This window comes from Vigna umbellata, chromosome 2, assembly GCF_029865625.1.
Source record: "Vigna umbellata cultivar VRB3 chromosome 2, Vumbellata_1.0, whole genome shotgun sequence".
In the NCBI taxonomy this organism is placed as follows: domain Eukaryota; kingdom Viridiplantae; phylum Streptophyta; class Magnoliopsida; order Fabales; family Fabaceae; genus Vigna; species Vigna umbellata.
The window spans coordinates 35,555,472-35,572,530 of record NC_142166.1 but is presented as its reverse complement, the minus strand read 5'-3'; the positions used below and the strand labels follow the sequence as shown (position 1 = coordinate 35,572,530).

At 33.7% G+C, this 17,059-nt stretch overlaps 2 protein-coding genes across 2 annotated transcripts; one reads left to right on the top strand and one right to left on the bottom strand.

The window, feature by feature from the left end:
• Positions 1–954: 954 nt before the first annotated feature.
• On the top strand, positions 955–5,234 carry LOC124847849 (uncharacterized). Its single transcript, XM_047325429.2, has 9 exons — positions 955–1,242; positions 1,335–1,581; positions 1,938–2,087; positions 2,591–2,648; positions 2,736–2,828; positions 3,011–3,109; positions 3,784–3,875; positions 4,748–4,807; positions 4,895–5,234. The coding sequence occupies exons 1-9, from the start codon at positions 1,097–1,099 to the stop codon at positions 5,051–5,053; spliced, it is 1,104 nt and encodes a 367-aa protein (XP_047181385.1). The 5' UTR covers positions 955–1,096; the 3' UTR covers positions 5,054–5,234.
• A 1,646-nt stretch (positions 5,235–6,880) lies between these two features.
• On the bottom strand, positions 6,881–7,977 carry LOC124847850 (large ribosomal subunit protein uL6-like). Its single transcript, XM_047325430.2, has 3 exons — positions 7,526–7,977; positions 7,288–7,410; positions 6,881–7,196 (listed from the first exon to the last, which is right to left on the bottom strand). The coding sequence occupies exons 1-3, from the start codon at positions 7,895–7,897 to the stop codon at positions 7,110–7,112; spliced, it is 582 nt and encodes a 193-aa protein (XP_047181386.1). The 5' UTR covers positions 7,898–7,977; the 3' UTR covers positions 6,881–7,109.
• Positions 7,978–17,059: the final 9,082 nt, after the last annotated feature.

Below are 17,059 nucleotides of genomic sequence, written 5' to 3'. Positions count from 1 at the left end.
CAAATGCTTGAAATCCAATAAAATTTTGTAAATTTCTCATTATTAATGGATGATACTCAATCACATTGGACACTTTGTTTGTAAAGTTCCAAAAAACAACTCACTTGACAATGCCAATAGGAAAAGGAATAACACTTCAAATAACATTCACAATAATGAATGCAAATCAACATCCATCTTCTTTAACCTTAAAAAAAATGTTACCATACATTATTTTGTTCATCTATGTACAATGATTTGTTACTTTCTATAATAACTAAATACGGTTGCCAGTGTATGGAGTCCTAAGGGCTCTACTCTTGTATCGCTTTCGTGATTCGACCTTCACAAACCTCTCTATAGTGGGTTGGTTGGTTGGTTGGTGTAAATGTCTCCTGAGCTTACAAAGGGAGTGTATGTGAGATTCTTGATGAGTCGACTGTGTTCATCATCATCTTTATTCTTATGTTTATTCTTCTCTTTAGCCAACTCCGCCTCCAAAGCAATAAAAACACAATTAAGCAAAACCCCAAAACCAAGAAATAAAACCCCAATCAAATAAAACATAACCAAAACCGCAAACCCAACCTAAAGCCAAACCCATAACACATTTAAGAAAATGAAAAAAAAACTCATTTACCTTGCTCAAACCACCAATGTCATCTGAGGATGTCATTACACACAATGTCGTAAACAGGAGCTTTTGGTCCGTCCTACAAAATTGAAGAGGTTGAATAAAGCTTGGAGAGAAGACAAAAATGAAAAAAGAAGATAAAATGGGAAACAAGAGAAGAGAGATGATGAAGACCTAAGTTAATTTTGAAAACAACTTGTGAACCCTAACTCCCTTTCCAAGTCACATTTTTACATTAAATTTTTTTTTCAAACGAACCAATCTTACGAGGACACGTTGTAAAAAAATTGATAAAAGAAGAATTGTCAATATATCGGATCCAAAAAAGAATTACCTGTTCATCGCGAAATTAATGTGTGAGATCTGACCGCACTAAAAAATAGAAAGAAGAGGTTTTACTAGGGTTTTATTACAAGCAAAGAGAAGGAATTAACAAGAGGAAGAAAATTGAGGCTCAAAAGAACTGAACTCCGGAGTACGAAAATGGCGACCATTTGGAAAACTAACTCCGCGAGAAACGCAGTGCGTTGTTTGAGCCAATCGCTGGCTTCAACTAGCCGCACTCCTTCGATTCCCCCTCGTTTTTCCTCCGTTCGATACCTCCGCACTGGTCGCGATCCTAGTTCCAGGTTGGTTTCCTTGCTGCTAGGTTTCGCTGTCGAACAATTATTATTTATTTATTTATTTATTTCATTTTTAATGTTGAGGTTTTGTTGAGTAGGACCTATGATATTATTCCGCCTGTGAATTGGGGGATTCGGATTGTGCCGGAGAAGAAGGCGTTTGTGATTGAGCGATTCGGGAAGTACGTTAAGACTCTTCCCTCTGGAATCCATTTTTTGATTCCTTTCGTGGATCGTATCGCTTATGTGCATTCGCTCAAGGAGGAGGCTATTAACATTCCTGACCAGAGTGCAATTACCAAGGACAATGTCACCATCCTCATCGATGGCGTGCTTTACGTCAAGGTTTCTGGTTTTTCTTTTTGTCTATGCATTCGGTTATTGTATTTGAGTGGTTAGTGGCGTTGAACATTTTTTTTGTTAAATATCTCAATGAGCCATTCTGGGATAAAAGTTAAGCAGGTAAAGTAAATTGAAATTCTCATATAGGTTAAAATAAATTTGTGTATAAGTTGATTTATAGAAATGATTTCGTTTAGCTTCTACAATAGCTGATTTTTAGTTTATGTATAAGCTAATTTGAACTTATGGGGAGTGTTTGGTTCATTTTGACCTTTCTATTTTCTTCTTTGAGAAGTTTGTCCAGACCAGATCATATTTTTATTTATTTGTTTATTAGGGTTTTTTTTTTGGGAGTGCAGATTGTGGATCCTAAGCTCGCGTCTTATGGAGTGGAGAATCCCATTTATGCTGTCATTCAGCTGGCACAAACGACAATGCGTAGTGAGCTTGGTAAGATTACTCTTGACAAGACCTTTGAAGAAAGAGACACACTCAATGAAAAGATTGTGGTGAGTATAGTTATAAGTTCTTTGAATTTGTTGTATGTGCTGGTCATTTATCCCCTTTACTTACATGAGGAAGCATTTTAGATACTTTAAATTGAAGTCACAGCATAAAATCTTGTTGGTGAAGCCTTCTATAAAGCAGAAGAGAAAATAGTTGTGAAAAGTAAAGACTTGTCTCTTTAGATCGAGCTGCGCAAATTGTGGAAAGGATGATCGTGTACCTTAAATTAACATGGGATTCATTTTTTACAATTGGTTACTGGTTTATATATTAGACTTATTTAGAAAGGTTGGCATAATAAGCATGATTTCTAAGCTAGCTTGGTGCCAAGGAATTAGGACTGAACAATGACAGGAAGATATAATAAACATGATCTAACAGCTATGCATAGCCCTTCCATAAGAGTTAGTCCTGTGTTTTCTTTCTGACGTACCCTAAAAATTGTACTGACAGAGTTAGTCTTGTGTTGACCATATAGTGATTAATTGTGTGACAATTATTGCAGGAGGCCATTAATGTGGCTGCAAAAAGTTGGGGTCTGGAGTGCCTTCGATATGAAATAAGTAAGTTTTGGCAGTGCATAAATAATTTTACTATGTTTTTTACTTGATGGTTTCTTTGTAATTCTTTTTGCGATTTTCCTTCTGTAGGGGATATCTCTCCTCCACGTGGAGTGAGAGCAGCTATGGAGATGCAAGCAGAAGCAGAAAGAAAAAAGAGAGCTCAAATTCTTGAGTCTGAAGGTAATCAATTTGATATTCCAAACCTTCGAATGCTCAGTTTATACTTTTTTGCATTATTTTTCATCATGAAATTAACTTTAGTATCCATATCATTCAACTGAAAGGGGATCATGTTCCTGAGCCAACAACTACCTGTAGTCTCTAAGTTTTACTGGTATTGATATCCTATAGTTATTAAACAGGAGAAAGACAGGCTCACATAAACATTGCTGATGGAAAGAAGAGTTCAGTGATCTTAGCATCAGAAGCTGCAAGGATGGATCAAGTTAACAGAGCTCAAGGTTATTTATATCTTGATAACTTAGTTCCAACTTCCATTTATGTTTCAATAGTAATCTTAAAGATAAGCTTTAATGTCTAGTGAACATGATGTGATAAGATATCCCTTCATATTATTTCAAACTGGCCTTTATATTAAGGTCATTTCCTTATGTGCATTCTCTTGTTGAGAGGAATGATCTTATGCACTTTCTAGATGATAATGAATTGCAGTTTGAATGATAGTCTAATGAATATTTGATGTGTGTTTTATTTAACAACATGTCATGATTAATGATACAATCCTATTAAGGAAAGAGTATGATTGCATAAGATGAGGATGTCACATTCTAATAGATTGATAAGTCAAGTAAATCTTTGATATTTTTTTTTGGTACCTTTATATATAGATACATAAGTTTAAGAAAATCTAGAAACTCTAACAAAAAGTCTTAAGCTCAAAACACATAACAGAAAACTAAAATTACAAACACAACACATAACAGAAAACTAAAATTACAAACACACACTTTTGTCTATAAGATGCCTAACAAACATTCATCCCATAAATTTAATATTATGTAAATTTAAAATAAAATTACAATTTATTTAATTTTTTAAATTATTGTTTAATTGTGCTCATGATCTTTTGATTTGATATCTTCAAAACCTAATGATTAGCATTCTTCTTCTTCAGGTGAGGCTGAAGCTATCCTATCTAAAGCAAAAGCAACTGCGGAGGGATTAGCTCGTGTCTCAACTGCTCTAAAAGAAAATGGAGGACCTGAGGTGAGGACCTTCATGTTCATATTTTGTATATCACGGCCAGTAGTAGCATTTTATATTGATTAGACTTGAGAATTAAACTGTAAAATAAGAGGGCTTAATTGATCCTCTCGTAATCTTTTATTTATAAAAATAAATTGATACAAGAGTATATGATAATTAGGATAACCTTAGACATAATATAATCATGATAGGTAACCTAGACACAATATAATCATGATAAATAGGGTAACCTAGACACAATATAATCATGATAAATAGGATAATCCTAGACACAATATAATCATGATAGATAGGGTAACCTAGACACAATATAATCATGATAAATAAGATAATCCTAGACACAATAGGGTAACCTAGACACAATATAATCATGATAAATAGGATAATCCTAGACACAATATAATCATGATATAGGATAATCCTAGACACAATATAATCATGATAGATAGGATAACCCTAAACATATAATATAATCATGATAAATAGGATAAATATTCTAACAATTAGTTTAAAAAATATTTCTTGTTATATGTTGCACATATAAATTTCTTTGCTTTTGTAATTTCCTATCGGTAACTCTGCTTGATATTCTTTTATTTTTGGATTGACATTCCAGCCCTATAATATGTCAGTAACGGGGTAACTGGGAGACTTGTTTTGTTGCTAAAGCAGATTATTGATTTTTCTTTCCTAGTCAGTTTTCAATACAAGTTGTGATTGATTTTTTTATAGCATTTGACATTAGACCGTACATCTTTCTTGGTTGATCATTGAATGTGGAGATAAAATTGCCTCTTAATTGGTACATCTGTTTGAGCCTTGGTCCCATGGACTGACCAGGAAGGGAATATTACTGTCATCTGATTTTGCAGGCAGCAAGTTTAAGGATTGCAGAGCAATATATTCAAGCTTTCAGTAACATAGCCAAGGAGGTAATATAACCCATAAACTGATTATTTCTTGCATTACATAATTTGTTAGTTCGAAAATTGTTTTTCATTTCATCTTTACTTTTTCAGGGCACAACAATGTTGCTTCCTAGCTCTGCATCCAATCCTGCTAACATGATGGCCCAAGCACTTACTATATATAAAAGTCTGCTTCCAATATCAGGAAAATTAGAAGTAAATGATCCCTCGGTGAAGATTAAAGACAAGAGCTCACCGAAAAAGGAATAGTTTTTGATTTGTGAAAGTTATCATTTTCAAGAATTCCGTATGGATGTTACAGTAAATTGAATTCGGACTTTGGAGAGAAAAAGCAGAAGAGATTGAGTGAATTTTCTTTAATTCACTTTTGTGTTTCTTTCTTGACAAAATAATGAAAAAGAAAAAAAAAAAAAGATATTTTATCGTCTCACATGTCTGGCTTCCTTTACCTGCTTGCATAATGTCCATTGTCCAAATCGTTGACCACAATACATTACATTTTAGACAAAATAACGTTTTAGACATTACATTTTAGCCAAGAATAACGATTTAGACATTATATTTCAAGCAAGAATAGTTTTAGGCAAGAATAACGTTTTAGACATTATATTTTAGGCTTATTAAAAACTTTGAATGATATAGGATTATTTAATTACGAATCAATATATTATAGGTGTCTTTGTAGCTTATTTCTAAAATTGACAATCTTATTATATCCGAACCCTAGACTTCTAAATATAAATAAGCTTTTAATTTCTAAAAATATCACTTTAGTTCTTACAGTACTTCTAATGCTTATGAATGGTTATCGATGTTGTAACAGTTCTACTTTGTTCTTTTAATTATGGTTTAATATCTCTTTTGATCCGTCGAAAGAAGGCAAATGTTCAATTGCGTCTTACGTTTTCAATGTGGTCCCAACTTATGAAAAAAGTGTGCAATTAAATTCTTTTTGGTAACGGCGTTCATTTTTTAACGGGCCAGCTAACAGGGTGTATTGAAGATTGCAACGTGTCTAGAGAAGGTTAATACGTGACGGTGTGAGATTAATACGTGGCTATAGCGGTGTGAGGTTAATACGTGGCTATAGCGGTGTGAGGTTAATACGTGACTATATTATTACAGATAACGTGGCAGTGGTGAATAAATCAGAGGTTAGAGTTTGGGTTGCAGAGAAATTACGATTTGAGATTTATCATTGTGAAGGAAGTGTCTTGAAATAAGGGAGTTGTTGAAGCTGAAATCTGCAGAACGAATTGGAAACTTCAAATCAGGGTGTTGTTGAAGCCAAAGTCTTTCCCAGTATGACATCCAATTCCCAACCCCTTTTTACAGCCCCATGTATCCACGCCTCCATTTCAACAAAACCCACATACTGCATTTGTTCAAACACAACCAAGGCATCATATGGGCATAACATGGAAAAAAATGAAGTGCTATGTGATTGTGGTGTTTAGATAGAGATCGTCCAAATCGTAATTTCTCTGCAATCCAAATCCTAATCTCTAATTTATTCACTACTGTCACATAAAAAAAAATGATTTAATTGTACATGTTTTTCACAAGTTGAGATCACATCGAACTTTTTAAAAATCGTAGTTGTACATTAACTCCTTTCAAAGGACCAAAAGAGGTATTAAACTTTTAATTATTTTATAAAAACTACACGGTTAACTCGCGTTAATATTGTTGTTAATAGAAACAATAAACAGCAAATAAGTATTACTTGATTATCTTCATTTTAATTCAAAACTATTCCAACCTCTAGCAATTTGAGTCTACAGTAAGCAAAACGTGTTTTTCATCAGGACTTTCCCTGCTTCTAATAAATGAATCTACTCAAACACATTCATGCAAGTTTTAGATATCAGGGACAAAATGGTATATAGATTATTGGTAAGAGTGAGAGCAAAATATCAGGGCAACCACTAGTTCAAGGCAGCCTGGTGTAAAATATAGTGGGAATTTCTTGAACACATCATCTAGTAGTGAAATAAAAAAAAGTGAAAGATTCAGTTTATCATGTCGCACAACACAACACCTGAATATTTAATCGTGATAGCATACTAACTACACTTAACAGCAGAATAGTGAATTCAATGCATTAACTGCTTAAATAAGCATTCATCGCAATACACATTAACAAAAGCAAAATCTATATAGACTGAGAAGTAAATTGAGGCAAATTCCATAGGATAAGTTTCTAATAAGATATTTTAACAACACAAAATTTGTAAAATCCAAACTCAAGAAAGATAACAGAAAAGATTTCCAAACTAAATAGCAGCATGTCTGATCTCATGGTCTACTCGTCTACTATTATGGTTCCCTTCTCGCTTACGTAGATGCCATCAAGGAACTTCCGAATATCCTTGTTCTTAACATGACATTTCTGCAGCAAAATAACAGAAAAATGATTGAAGCCTAAACAAAAGCAAAATAGAGAAGGGTTTGAGTAGGGCATGTTCAGAGAAAGAAAATACCTGGTTAATCAGAGCACAAGACCGGGAGACAAGTTCGATGTCGTTTCCATCCAAAACCAACTCATCCTTAACCTTTTCAGACCGAACAACGGACACACCCTCGAGCATGTCAACTTTTCTCACCTAATCACGCACAAGTAACTAAATAAATCACTAAACCTAATCTCACATTTTTCTTAATATCAAATAAAAAAGAAAATTAATTAATTAAAAATATACAGGAAGAGTATTTGTGCACCTTCTTCTCGCCGAGGAAATTTCGGATTTCAATGGACTTGTTGTCGTTGCCAATGCTGGCGTTGATGGGGAAGTGAGCGTACACGAACCTCATCTTGTAGCGGTAGCCCTTGGTGACGCCGGTGATGAGATTGTCGACGTGGCTGAGGGCGGTGCGAATGGCGGCGGAGGTTTTCCGAGATCCAAACCAGGCGTCGATCTTGAGCTTCTTCTTGCCGTTCTCGTCGGTGATGAGCTGAAAATCAAGGTTGAGATGCTTGAAGTCTCGCACTAATTTTCCACGAGGGCCTTCAACCTCGATCACCTTGGCGTGAACCTTGATGCTCACGCCATCGGGAATATTCATCGTTTCCGATGAGAGAATCGTCTTCATTGTTGCCGCTTCACGCCTCTGTTGTTTAGCCTCCCCTCACTGCAGAAACACTGACGCAAAACCCTAGTTATTTCTTCACTCCCTCATTCGTTATTTTGATCTTATAACATCTCACAAAAAACGGTAACTGGGCCAGGCCCAAAATACAACAACCCATATTATTAATCTCTTTTCCGGAGTTAATATTTGCAACTACGCGTTTTATGAATATTCATTCTAATAATTTGTTTTTTCCACAAATACTCCTTTGTCAAAAATACCATCATGAAAAACTGCCAAATGTCCAAGAGTCTCAAGACGATGAACTTCGCCAGTTTAAATATTGATTTTTTAAATTAAGTAATTTAATTTAATTATTTTATAATAAAAATGTGTATTTGATATGAGAATGTGAAAAGAAATAAAATTTCATAAATGTATTAGAATAATACAATAACATAAAATTAAGAAGGCCAAATTGAGAGCATTGACTCATACATATAGCTTCTTATAGAGTTAAAAATAAATTAATTCAATTCATTTGAAAATTTTATAATTTGGTTTGATCTATAATAAATTAATGTGTGTTAAGTTAGTTCACTCATTTAAACATATTTTTCTCATCTAACTTATTTAATATATTTATTATAATATAACATGAATTAATTTAATTGGTTTATATACAAGAATGTAAAGTGTTTATATACTTCATCATATATTATTATAAAAATATTAAACAAAAATTAAAATATCAATTTATATAATTATGTAAATAAATAAATTAAATATCTAAATCATCTGAAAATTATTTAAGATTCTTTTTCTATTTATGCATCAAAATTTCCAGTTATGATAATTTGATTTTAGTTTTTATTAGAAAACAAATAAATTTATGAAAAGTATATGTATTCAAACTACTATTGAACCTGATACATATAAATAATCAGTTGATTATTTTGGCACATGGGGAAGATTTTAAAAGAAAGAAAGATATAAAAAATAATATTAAACACATAGAGATAGCAAAAGAATGTTTAATAAGTATTGAAAAAAAATGTTATAATTGTGTTAAGATAGAGATGAAAAAAAAAGGAAAAATAGATACTGGTATAAAAGAAAACTCAGAGAAAAAAAGAAAATACAGGAGCTAAAAAAAAAAATAAAAAAATGAGTTGGAAGAATAACAAATAAAAAATTAAGAGAAAAGGAAATTTAAGAAAAAAATATTAAAAAAAGAAAAGTTTAAAAAAAAAGCCAAAAATAAAAGAAAAAAAAAACTAACGGTGAACACCCAATTTCAAAAAATAAATGTCTGAAAAATATATGTCTAAGCAATTTTTCTTCTTTTTTTAAATTTTAATTAAGTCAATTAAAAAGAATTTTGATGAAAAACTTAAAAAATCTCTTTTAAAAGAAACAAAAAAGAAGGACAAAATAGAAAAAGAATGAAAAAAAATGAGACTAGGATTTTCTATTTTGTCCAACTCTGTACAAATAATAAGTATATATATTTTACTGTTTGCATCCCCTTTTTTAACCATTTTGAAACCTTCTTTCTTTAGTTTTCTCACTTTTGGACTAAGTTCAATACATGTCCAATACCTTACTACTAATTGACTTAAAGGTTTTTCCACTCGTGTAGTGACACGTGTCGTCTTATCTCTTCGTTTTCCACCAACTTTGTTCACCCAAGGCATAAAAGCAAGTGATCAATGACACTCACCACTCACTCCATGTAGCCAATCACCTACCTTTTCTTCCTCATTCTTCTACGAATGAATGGTAGAAACTCGTCATTTGTTTTTGCATCATTTGCCCACATCATCAGAGGGTAACGGATTCAAATTTCAAAAAGATTACTTTTTTTCTCTCTAGTCACAATAGGAACCCATCCATTCATCAGGGAGTTAAATCATACATCAACCCACACACAGAACAATAACCAATACAAGATAATACAACAAAATTCAATACAAAGAAAATAAGGAGAAATCCTGAGCTTTATTCCTTGCATAAATACAATTGATTTTTGACTACATTTGATTGATACGGTTATCTGCTTATGTTTGGTTCCACTTATATAACCATGACGAACACGTGAGATTAAGCGTTATGGCCTCCTTGAACCCACTCTTTTCTCCATTATTCTTCATCCAAACCTTCAACATCAATCCAATCGAGTTTCCATTTTATGTATGTTTTCCTCTCCCAACATTCACTCAACTTACCCTCATCACCATAATCTTCCATCATGCATTCAATTAACACTCTAGCTCTACCAACACTCTCACACGGCCATAGCCAGCTCCACTACCACCTTTGTCTTTCGCAAATATCATTTATGTTTGCCTTCTCACTGATGCTTCATCCGTACTGAAGCATCACCTTCACCTCATATTCATCATCCATACTCTTCATTCACCATTAACGACCTTCCTCTTATCCATTATCTTTACGGTTTACATCTTCTTTCTCACCATATATTCAGCAAGCCAACACCTCTATCCATTAAACATACATTTCAAACCATCTCCATTTGGCTTCAACACCACATATTCGTTAAGCCCTTCAACTTCCCAAGCTACACCTCTTGAGACCAAGCCAACACATGCACACAAAGCACCAAAAATAGTGGCAATCATTTTTCAGAAGTCATCTTCATCATTTTCCTTTTGGATCCCAATATTTTGACAACTATCTTTTAACAACATTTTGACAACGTCACGTGTCAGCGGTTGATTCGTCCGTTTGAAATAAAATAAAAATTTAAAAGTGTGACGTGGAAAAGGTCATAGGGGTAAGACGTTTTTCATTCCAAAATTACCCCTCCCTATACTTGATCTCTGTCCATTCTCTCATATTTCTCATTTTTTGTTCTCTCTCCTGATTTTTGTGCTTCCTCCATTGTGGTCCTCTATCCAACCTTTGGTGAAACTCCTCGTTCGCGTGGACGAACCCAAAGCTCCAACCTTTGGTGAAGCTCGTCATTTGTGTGGGATGAACCCAAAGTCCTGTCTCCTCATTTTGGTCCTCCATTTTGTCCATTGTCATATTTCTTATTGTGCGCAATGGCAATGTTCGGTGACAATGATCCTTCGAGTAAGGTAAATGGGTTTATCCATTTTGTTGATTGCGTTTTCGTTTTGGATTTGGGTGTTTCCTATTGTGTTTAAAGTTTTGTTGTTTTCGTTTTTGGGATTTGTCCTGTTGGAGAGCATAAGAAGGAGGACCAAGCAAGACCTAAAAGCACAGAAAAAGGAAATCGTAGAGAAAGGTTTATGCGTGCTATAGAGGAACAAGAAGCTCTAATTGAAGAACTAGAAACAAAGGTGGTTGCTTTGGAGGTAGAGTTGGCTGAAGAGAAAAATAAACAAAGGAATAAAGATGATGGTGGATACAGTACACCTTTTGAACAATCCAACACAAACACTGCCTTTGTTAGCCCGAGAGGCATTTACACCAACGAACCCCCTATACAGAGGTTTTTGAGAGTATGATCAAGAAATCGTTACAAGAGCAAAGCACTTAGAACTTCGTATACTAGAAATAGGGCGAAAAATGTGTGATTTGTGTATTCATTGGTTATAGAAAGGAATACAACATTGTACATAGATGAACAAATAAGTGTATTGTACCCAATATTTTGAATGTTATAAAAGATGCATCTTTACTTCCCTTTATTATTGTTAATGTTAATTGAAGTTTTATTCTCTTCGTTATTGTCATTGTCAAATGTGTTGTTGTTTGGAATGTGAATAAACAAAGTGGCCAATGTGATTGAGTACCATCCATCAATAATGATATGACCAATTTTTATTGCATTTGAGTTTTGTATGTTATCATATAGTCTCTTATAATCGATTACAAGGACACTGTAAACGATTACACGACAAAAAATCTGGTTTTGTACAAAACCTATGTTGTAGGAGTCAGCTGTGGGCATATAAGTAGCTAAAGACATTTTACGTAATTTTCTCATATTTCTTGAATGGATGAGACTTCTTTTTGTTAGAATCGCTGCAGCGGAATTGTTAGCGTGGAATAACAAACCAAGAGGGTTTTTAATACGAACGTGTGCCTTTTAATTTCTACTCAATTAAACTTACCAAGCAAATAATAAAGACAAATAAAGAGAGTAAGGTTGAGAGAAATTTGCACAGATGATTTTATCCTGGTTCGGATCTTACCAATCCTACGTCCAGTCGCTTATCTCAAACAAGATAAACCTTTTTCACTAACACAAAACAATTACAAATTACAATCACAAAGAAACACAATTTGTAAAAGTTTAGAAACCACCTCTCTTGATACCACAAGAGATGAACCTACACCTCCTTTGAGTCTTCACAAAGGATGAACACCTCCTCCGAATACTTCACGAAGGATGATTCTCTTCCGAACACCTCCTTAGACACACCAAGGATGAACCGGCTATTTCCTTTGTCACCGTAGTAGCACTTCACCAGCTCCACAGACAAGAGTTTCACAAGCCGAATAAGAGCACACAAGTCTCAATGATTTATGAGTACTAGAGCACAAGGGAAGAGTTATTTTTTAGATAAAGAGTGAGCCATTTTATAGACTCAGCCTAATACCCTTCCATTCTTCGAAAACGGGCCATCTAACGCATTTAATCGATTAACATAAATATTAATCGATTAATAATGAGTACAACGGCTAGTTTTTCAAATCTGAAACCCCCAACGGCTAGTTTTTCAAATCTGAAACCCCCAACGGCTAGTTTTTCAAATATGAAACCCCCAACGGCTAGTGTTAATTGATTATTCTCAAGAATAATCGATTAACTAAATAAATCAAATATAAATTACAAGAATCAACCCTAATACATATTTGAGCACTATTACATCAACTTTGATTATTATAAAAGCTTTATAAAATACAAAGATCTTCAATTTGTCTTTGTGGATCTTGACTTGTGCAAATCTGTTCATCATCAAAACTTCATCTTTGATTTTTGCTAACACTTTTTAGTGTTTAAGTGTGACTAGAGCCTGAAAAATGAGGTTTGGGCAACCCATGGTGGAGGAAAGAACCAATGTTGGTGTGATGATCATGTTAGCTAAGTCAAGTAAGTCTTGAAACAAGTGTAGGCCATTTTGGCCATTGTAATCGATTACAAAGACCCTGTAAACGATTACACGAAAAAAATCTGGTTTTGTACAAAAACTTGTGCTGCAGGAGCCAGCTGTAAGATAACATGCTGTCAACTTTGACCTTTGTTATCTATTTTAATGATAACTTTTTCTACCGACCTCCAAATGATGCGATTCTTGTTTTATTAGAAACTAGACTCAAAAATATTTCCAATGATTACTAATTTTTAAATTTTGGACATCTGAGTAGGTACAGTTTATTCCTTAAAGTTACCGCTTTATAAATTCGTGCTAACTATAACCTTTGCTTGTTGTTTTGCTCTTAACTTTCTCCACCGAACTCCAAATAAGTTGATTCTTGTTTTGTTGGAATCTAGACTCAAAGATCTTTCAAATGACTACCAACCCATAACTTTTAGACCACTGTACTAGATGCAATTATTTTCCAAAAACAACGTTTTTCTAAGCTTCCTAAATGAGTTTACTTTCAAGTTATTGTTTCATGTTTCTTATTTTAGATGGGAAAATTACAAATTAGTAGTCATTGGAAATCTTTTTGAGTCTATTTTCTAATAAAAAAGGAATCAACTCATTTGGAGTTCGGTGGAGAAAGTAAAGCAAAACAACCAGCAAAGGTCAAAGGTGGTAGGAATATATAAAACGTTAACTTTAAGGAATTAACTGTACCTAATCAGATGTCCAAAAATTATAAATTAGTAATCATTGGAAAGATTTTTGAGTTTATTTTCTAATAAAAAAATAATCACATCATTTGGAGGTCTGTGGGAAAAGTTATGATTAAAATAGTCAGCAAAGGTTTTTGAACCAAGGTAGGTGAAGTCTATGACCATTTTTGCCCAAGTTATGCCTTGGTAATCAAGTGTAGGCCATTTTGGCCATTATAATCGATTACAAGGACCCTGTAAACGATTACACGAATAAAATTCTGGTTTTGTACAACAACCTGTGTTGTAGGAGTCAGTTGTGGGCACACTGGTAGCCAAAGACATTTTACGTAATTTTTTCATATATCTTGAATGAATGATCTTTTTTTTAGGCACCAACACTGAGGCGTATCAAGGTCGCTTACAAAATCAATTTTTGTACCAAGCACCCATAACACAAATAAAGGTTTCAATATATATGGTCAAACAACACTAGTAGAAACCATATGGTACTAGATCAAAATTGAAATTTTGTTTGTATAATATATTATCAGTACATATTACCCGACATTTATAATCATAATCTTTTGTATACAAAAAACATGTACGAGTTCCAACTAGAGCGAAAAATTTCTTTCAATGGAGAGGAAGACCCGCGAGAGTGAAAGCAATGCTCCAGACAAAGTGAAAATGGTGGAGAGAGACGAAGAAGAGGAAAATGCCGCCAACCCGAAAACAGGAACACAGAAAGGAAAAATTTCTTTCGATGGACAAGAAGACCTGTGAGAATGAAAGCAATACTTCACAGAAAGGAAAGATGGAGAGAATTGAAGAAGACATAAATGAAAATGGTTAAGAAGTATCAAATGAAACCGCGAAATGAAGAAGAGAATCTCAAATTCCTTTCCAAAAATACCCTCCACGACAAAATGCACCTTCTTAATAAAATATTACAAACCAACCAATAAAAAAAGACCACGTGTCGTTGTCAAAAGGTTGGCAACTCTGGGTTGTCAAAGAAACATTTTTCTTTCCTTTTAGGATGTTATGACATATCGAAGTGGCATGTCACAGAGCTTGTAAGAGCTCAAAATAGTGTTGATGAGCTTTTTGCCGTTGTGATGCTCACACATCACAAACTTCATTATCACCTTCATTTTCCACGGCCATTTGGCTATCTAAAAATTTTCGTAACAATCGACACCAAACCACAATGGAAAAGACGAGCTCAGCAAGGCTGAAACTCGATAAGGCCGAAATGAGCTCAGCAAGGTAGAGTTGAACTTGGCAAAGCTCGGGGAGGCCGAGGTGAACTCAATGAAGCTTAGGGAGGTTGAGGTGAGCTCAATGAAGCTCAACGAGGCATATGTGAGCTCAACGAGGCCGATGACCCTTATTGTTCCTTCCTTTTTAAAAAAAGTTGTATTCATTTGGCCTGACTGACATCATGGTTTTAGATTTCTACCTATTTTGGTGCCTTCATTATCTCATACACTCATCCTTTTTTTATAAAATAAAAATGATAAAATTACAAAATGACAAAAATGAAACAGGGTTTTCTACATTTTAAGGTATGTTTTTCTAAATAATTAATATATGCTTTAAATATGTGAGTACTTGTGTGATCACCCTCGTCATCCTAGTATTTAATTCTTTTTTTTTTCAAGTGTTTAAAATATGTTATGATTACTCGTATCACCGTCTACATCATCCTTTATTTAGATATTATTCTGTTTTAGTTTGCAAAATAAATTTGTTAATTTGCTATTTATTAGGATTATCTGTTTGAAATTTAAGTCAACTAACCACCCATGAATTTAACATGTAATCGTGGGTGAATTTCAACTCTATAACTTGTGTATGCTTTAAAAATCAATCTTTTCTTCTAATAAAAGATAATACATAAGTTTATCGTAAATCTTATTGTATTTTTTTTAGTTCAACAATTAATATCAAGTCTCTTATTAAGGGACTTGATCTAGTTTTTCCTTGAGTGTGTGAGAGTTTGAATACTATCTAAAATTACAAGACCTTTAAAGATATTTGGGATTCAATGAAACAAAAATTCGAAGGTTCTATAAGGGTTAGAAGAGCACAACTACAAGCATTACACGGAGAATTTGAAATTCTACAGATGAAGAAAGGAGAGATTGTCAACTCTTATTTTGTTCACTCTCAAGATTGATAAAGTATGAAGGTGTGTATTGAGAATATAGATGAAAACATTATTACTGCAAAATCTTAAGGTGTCTCTAGATTTATTATGTAGTGTGCTCAATTGAGGAGTCCAACAATTTAAAGATTATGATGATTGATGAGTTACAAAGTAGTCTTCTTGTTCATGCGCAACGAATGAACGGTCAAGAAGAAGAAGATAATGTGTTACAAGTTACCAATGAAGATAAAGGAGGGACAAGAAGAGGATGTGGAAGAACTTTTAGCAGAGGCAGTCTAGGGAGAGGAAGAGGCAGACAATTCTTCAACAAATCAGAAATTGAATGATTTAAATGTCACAAGATGGACATTTTCCATATGAATGTCCCATTTGGAAAAAGAAGGCCAACTATGATGGAGTACAGAGTGAAGGTGAAAAAGAAGTGGAAGATGAGATTCTACTAATGGCTTATGTTGATCTAAAACAAGGCATGAAAGAAAAATGGTTTCGTGACTCTGGATGTAGTAATCATGAGTGGAAATAAAGAGAAGTTTTCTGAGATAGATGAAAGCTTTAGACACACTGTAAAGCTTGGTAATAATACCATAATGGCTGTAATGGAGAAAGGGAATGTTTGACTCCATGTTAATGGAGTTAAGAAATGTCTACTATGTTCCTGATCTTAAGAACAATCTGTTAAGCTTAGGACAACTTCAAGAAAAAAAAAAAGACTAACCATTTTGATTTAGAGTGGGAAGTGTAAAGTCATTATCAGATTATGGAAATCAAGATCACTAGCAATAGGATGTTTTTAGTAATTGCCGCTATGGTGCCTAGAAATTTTGTGTGTCTTCAGGTATAATCAACCTTTAGCATCATCGGTTTAGCCATTTCAATTATACTGGCCTGAAGATGTTCCCCTCCAAAAAGATGGTAAATGTGTTACCCTCTATATCGACTCCAAAGGAACTATGTATACACTGCTTAGAGGGAATGCTACATGAGACTCTATTCCAAAGAAAAGTAGGTGCACGCTTAAAAAAAATATTCAAGTTGAGCATGCATATATATGTATATGTACCTATCAAACCCATTCCAATCAGTAACAATAGGTACATATTAACCTTTATTGATGATTTCTCTCATAAGACTTGGATTTATCTCTTACATGAAAGTTCATAAGCATTCTTTATGTTTTAAAATCTCCAAGTTTGTGTTGAAAAAGAAATTGAAGTACACATCACTTTCT

Coding starts and splice junctions, on each gene's coding strand:
- LOC124847849 (XM_047325429.2), top strand. CDS start 1,097: ATGGCGACCATTTGGAAAACTAACTCCGCGAGAAACGCAGTGCGTTGT. Junction 2,829..3,010: donor TCAAATTCTTGAGTCTGAAG/GTAATCAATTTG, acceptor GTTATTAAACAG/GAGAAAGACAGGCTCACATA. Junction 3,110..3,783: donor TCAAGTTAACAGAGCTCAAG/GTTATTTATATC, acceptor CTTCTTCTTCAG/GTGAGGCTGAAGCTATCCTA.
- LOC124847850 (XM_047325430.2), bottom strand. CDS start 7,897: ATGAAGACGATTCTCTCATCGGAAACGATGAATATTCCCGATGGCGTG. Junction 7,411..7,525: donor ATTTCCTCGGCGAGAAGAAG/GTGCACAAATAC, acceptor GTGCGTGATTAG/GTGAGAAAAGTTGACATGCT. Junction 7,197..7,287: donor CTTGTGCTCTGATTAACCAG/GTATTTTCTTTC, acceptor ATTTTGCTGCAG/AAATGTCATGTTAAGAACAA.